The following is a 5532-nucleotide window of genomic DNA, read 5'->3' as shown; positions in this document are numbered from 1 at the left end:
ACGCAGCCATCCCCAGGAAGTATTCCCGGTTTCACCCTCCAACACTCATTTAAGAGCCACATTTGCTCCAAGAAAAAAAAAGAACAGAAATGTTAGCAACAGATTAATATATATGAGGATATACTCAGTGAGCGAAAATCAACTTCAGTCGTTCGTCAAAATCCATTTCACCAGCTAATTTTTATTCTAATCCTGGATTTTTTATTCATTATGTTACTTGTTTAGCTGCAGCGGTCCCTAAACATGATATTATATTAAAATTCATTAACTGAGATCTGATCACAATGCAACTCGTATAATGTAACAGAGGAATACTATCTTGGAGGATTTGAAAATTGAAAAAGAATCAATCATGAGCAACAGTGAATTTCAAGGAAGCTTCATTTCAAATTTTCAATTGCTTTCTACTATTCAATGTGAACTGATGGAAAAGATTTATTATAAGATAAGTAAAAACATATAAGGAATGAGAAAAGAATACCCAGCTTGACCCAAAAAGTGAATGCTAAGAGATAAGAAAGCACCAAAAGGCAAAAGAGGGGGCAAAATTTTAAGCATTATCAGGCATCATACTTTTAAGGAACTTAATTGGTTGAGATTCTTCGGGGGCAAGTTGATCAAAAGCAATGTAGTTTTGCTCCTTGTCATAGACATGGCATACTGTCATTATTGTCTTCATTAAGCGCCAGTTCCATGACGCCTCATTCAGATACTGTTTAACAGCATAAAAATAACAATTCAAGTTGTCAGCAATTTGTTTGAAGGTTTGAAACTCATAATATATCATTTCACGTTTTCACAAAGCACTTTATCGAAATTGCATTAACAGTAGAGAGAAAAAAACGTATATTTATTGAACACATAATGAATGATAGCAACTCCTACCTTTCCCCAATTCTCTTGGATAGATTTATGAGCTGCTCTTAAATTGTAGCTTGGTATCTTTGCAGAAATATGGTGTGGTATGTGGACATTAATATCATGACAGAGTATCTCAATCCTGTTAAACATAAAATTACAAAACTTCAGAAGTTAGGCTCCATTAAAATCCTGTTCACAGACCATATGTGTAACATCTTGGTCCAAGAGTCTAAACCACTGTCAATATATTATCCGCTTTAGACACAATTCATCACGATTTTGCTTTTGAGCTTTGTAACCCAAAACACATGTTAATAGCTTAGGAGCTCACAGATAATTTATCTAATTTTTTGTTAGCATTCCCAAGATATGTAGGATGTCCATACATTCTCAACATTTCTCCCATGTTTTATCGATGTGAGATTTGCCTAAAGGTGTAAAAATATAGTCTTCAAAAGTGGCTCATAAAACCTGCTGTTGATCTATCGCAATATAAAACAGGTTTGAAGGTAACAATGTGGGGAGGATAAAACATTTGCTTGTAGGAAAGAAAACCAAAAGGAGCCTTCAGCAACTCAAGGCTGTCCAATAAAGCTAATTTTATTATCTACTTGTGTTGACTTCTGGAGTATTTTTCCACTCATATATCAAGTCAAAACATAACAAACAACAGAACATAAGCGTATTTTGCGGAGAAATACTTATTACCATCTCGGGTAATCACAATGAATTGTTCCATTAAGTTGGGCTTGAGCTGCATTCCACTCATCAGAAGATTTGAAAGGTATGTGCGGAGCCGTATGATGCACCATTGTGAAAGTACTCATCTATAAATTTCAAAACAGACCAACTTTCAGATAGAAATACAGCAGTGATAAATTTAGAGAAAACATCGGCAACTAAAAGGATTGTTTAGCTCACAACAGAACATTTGATTAGGTTATTTATAGAATGTATAAAATCATTTTATACGAATATCATATTAAGTAAGAGCTTCAAGAAAGGTGATACATATAGTGGTATAACTGCAGAAAAACTGTTTAATATCCACCACATCATGAAACAAAACATGACCATAAGACATGAAGAAGTAGAAATACCCAGAAGTGATAGCCCAACCATGGCATTAACCAGTACTTAATCCACCCCACCATTCCAGTCTTATATATAATCAGTGGCCATCCAATTGCCATAAATGCAAAAACACAGGCCAAACTGATCTTCACCCTTTTAACTTCATTCGGTCTGAACTTCTTCACATCAAAGTGCCACATCAACCTGCAATAAAGCTTACAAATGTTGAGACACAAGTCCACTAGAAACCATAGGCTTGCTAAAAAATGGATTAGCGAAATTAAATACGAGGAGTTCAAGTTATATAACTGTGCAGCCGTCAGTTGCATACCAGTGTGCTATGGACATCCAAGGCCGGAATGGGCCATATCCATATATTATTGCCTTCCGCAAAAGAGGAGATGATTCGAACTCCTCTTTCCAGATAGGATGCCAAGCTGTATCTTCAACCAGCCTATACACACACACACACACTTGCACATATAAGATGAAGAGAAAGCAATGAAACTAAAGAGTTGGGATGAAGAGAAGAATAAGAGTAACTTAGTACTAGTAGAAAGCACACCTAACTACCAAGCAAATAACAGTAAAATCTTTCATTCTAATAGTATACACATAAGCAAATGTATATAACACAATTTTATGCAACAGATGACAATATTCTGGCTTAACCAAGTCAAATTCTTCCTATCACAGTAAAACAGCATGCATACAGAAAAAATTTGTGTATAAATATGTAATACAATAAGTTTTTAAGTGTTATATTTTAATACTGAATATGCTAGTATTTGGCAATGGAATGTTATATTAAACCAGTTAATCAGGCACATTTCCTCCACTCAATTTATTCAACAAATATTTAAAGCTCAGAGGATGCTAGGGAGGCAAGACATCAAATAAACCAGGGAGTTTAATAGATGCGCTGCAATAAGAATAATTTCCAATTAACAATAAATTGATCGAAAAGAAGTATATCAAAAAAGGAATCCATACAGACATGTTTGTTTTTGCATGATGCCTGTCATGCTTAAACCGCCATGGCTCATATGGGTATATCAATGGCAGAAAGGCCAGAGTTCCGACAATGTCTTCCACTAACTTGTTCTTTGAAAATGCTTTGTGAGCACAATCATGGCCTATAACAAAGAACTTAAAAATGGGAAGACAAAACATAAAAAAAAATGTTGGCAAAGATGTATTAATAAAATAGAAGCTAGCATAGCATAACGAAAGATGTATTTAAAACTAACCCCTGTGACTGCAGTCCCTGTCCATGCCCAAGCCCAAGGAAGTAAATACCACGGGGCCTTTGAGATCATTAAGAGTCCCAATGCATAGGAAGTGACAGATATTAAAACTGACTTCCACGCTTTCACATCATCAATCTCAAAGACCTTATAACACAAGTAAGGAAAAGAAGCAGAATAGCATCAATATTCAATTAAATATTTTTAGAGCAACCAATAAGAAAGTTTTCTTAGAAATAGTTTCAATCTATTTCTGGAAAACCAAGGTATGAAAGAGTGAAGCATCATTAACACCTCAGCAGACTTTTCCTATACATTACAAAACATCTACTCATTCTTGATATTTTATCAGCATATATACATCTCCAACACTGGAATGAGGAACAATAAGACAATCTTCCCTAGCTGAATAAACACACAAGTTTGGCCAGAAATTTCCCCAATGACAGGTGCAAAATATCAGATGTTAAACAAGAGACTAGATTCAGTAAGAAAAGAATAAAATAATGAGTTTGCTAGATGCAGCTGTCAGAAAAAAGTACCTCTTTTGGGAGAGTATCAATGACATTCCTCAATGTAACATTATCAGGAAGTGGTTCCCCAATTTGCCTGAAGCCATAGCTTTCTGCTAACTGTTTTCTGTACTCAGTACTATCACTATCTCCTGAAGATGGTGCGACTGGAACGGCCACAGCCCGTATACATTTACCCCTTCTCATAGGAATAGAACATGCTTTATGTTGAATTCCCTTTATGACAATGTTCTCCAGATTCCGCTGAGAAAGGCCTGTCTATCCAATAAAGGCATTATACGGTGCCATTATGGCTAATGGTAATAAAATAAGACTTATCGTGCGCTAGAATGTGAGGTAATCCTTATAGAAATTGCAGCAAACAAAAATATAATTCGAAGACACATTTTTGGCTGCTAACTTAAATGTATGAAACGATTGTGAGCCACAGCAAAAAAATTTCGATAATGGCATAGAAGTGTCATGATAACCACGTTATTTCTGCTCGGTCTTATCTACTTAGGAGTAGAATTTCAAGAAGGCAAAATTTAGCTAAATGCTTTTCATTTGCATTTTATCAAGAAAACTTAAATTAGATATCAACTTCACCATTAAAAAGAAAAAAAACTTCTCTCTAATTCACTAAAAGTTTTTAGGCTAAATACCTACATTCAGGGAAATTAGCATATTATGCGTCATGAATTCTCCAGCTTATAACTATATAAAGCTAAAAATAAATAAATAAATAAAACTCAAAATTTTACAAAGCAAAATAATTACACCTTAAAAGGAACCAGCTTTGAACAATAAAAAACATTAAAAAAAGAAGCAAAAACTAGATTTCACATACCTGGAGAATGAAGGCAAGCAAGTTTCTGACTCCCAGGAGGCCTTTGATGGGGTCCCTAAAATGAAAATTCAAAAAACCACAACAACCAAAATAAAAATACAAACTTTATACCAAAATTCCAAAAAGCAAACAAACCCAATTGCGAAAAACCATAAGAAAACAACAAAGATAAGATTTTTGAGCCAATTACCATGAAAACGAGCATAGAATCCGCAAGTCTGCAAGCCATTTTCCAGCAGAAACTCCAATTCAAAAGGCCCCCTCTTGGAGTTTGAATGAGCGAAAGAAGATAAAGAAGGGTACAGAGATAGGCTTGAGCTCTGTGGCTTTATAGGACAAAGAGCAGAAGCTTTAAAGGCTGTCTCTCTCTTGCGGCGGCTTCATACGTGTGATGTCAGCTGGTCGGTAATCCTCTGTGGATAATCAATGCAATCGCCACCATTTGTTTTTGTTTTTGGTATTTTTTTAATTTGAAGGATATTTAATTTGGTTAATATTTTATTATCAAAATAAAAAGATTATCTTAGAAATAGATTATTTAAAAAATTATTAGGCATAAATGATTACTATATTTAATAAAATTTTATAGATATAAATAATTATTATGTTTGATTAAAAGTAATAAAAAATTACTAGTAAATTATTTTACTCAAATATCTTTGAATATAATTATTTTTAAATATTTTTATATTATTTATCATATTAATTAAAAATAAATTTATTTTATCTTAAAAAATTAATAAATTATAATATAATTATAATAAAATAAAAATTACTTTGATAATCTTTAAATACCTAAAGTAAATGTGGTAATCAGATTACCATCTATATTACATGTCACATTAGCATTAGTAATAGAAGATTATTGTAATATTTTATTACTAATAAATCAAACAAAAAAATAAAAGATAAATTACTAAAGTGATCTTCAAAAACTGAAATCAAACGACCCGTAACAATAATGTTTGATTTTATTTTCTTTTTTTTT

At 33.1% G+C, this 5532-nt stretch overlaps 1 protein-coding gene across 2 annotated transcripts; it reads right to left on the bottom strand.

Moving 5' to 3' along the window:
• Window positions 1–363: 363 nt before the first annotated feature.
• On the bottom strand, window positions 364–4895 carry LOC123194591 (omega-6 fatty acid desaturase, chloroplastic). Of its 2 annotated transcripts, none has more exons than XM_044607871.1 (10): window positions 4735–4895; window positions 4545–4599; window positions 3725–3969; window positions 3186–3329; window positions 2933–3084; window positions 2267–2389; window positions 1962–2139; window positions 1570–1688; window positions 886–1000; window positions 364–712 (listed from the first exon to the last, which is right to left on the bottom strand). In XM_044607871.1, exons 1-10 carry the CDS (start codon window positions 4771–4773, stop codon window positions 551–553), a joined length of 1332 nt encoding a protein of 443 aa, XP_044463806.1. In that variant the 5' UTR covers window positions 4774–4895; the 3' UTR covers window positions 364–550. The 2 variants fall into 2 exon arrangements, with proteins under 2 accessions (XP_044463806.1, XP_044463807.1); XM_044607872.1 differs by having other exon boundaries at window positions 3725–3973; window positions 4735–4844.
• Between the last annotated feature and the right edge of the window lie 637 nt (window positions 4896–5532).

This window comes from Mangifera indica, chromosome 13 (assembly GCF_011075055.1).
Source record: "Mangifera indica cultivar Alphonso chromosome 13, CATAS_Mindica_2.1, whole genome shotgun sequence".
Lineage (NCBI taxonomy): Eukaryota > Viridiplantae > Streptophyta > Magnoliopsida > Sapindales > Anacardiaceae > Mangifera > Mangifera indica.
Note: the sequence above shows the minus strand (reverse complement) of the source record. Positions and strands in the feature narration are given on the sequence as shown.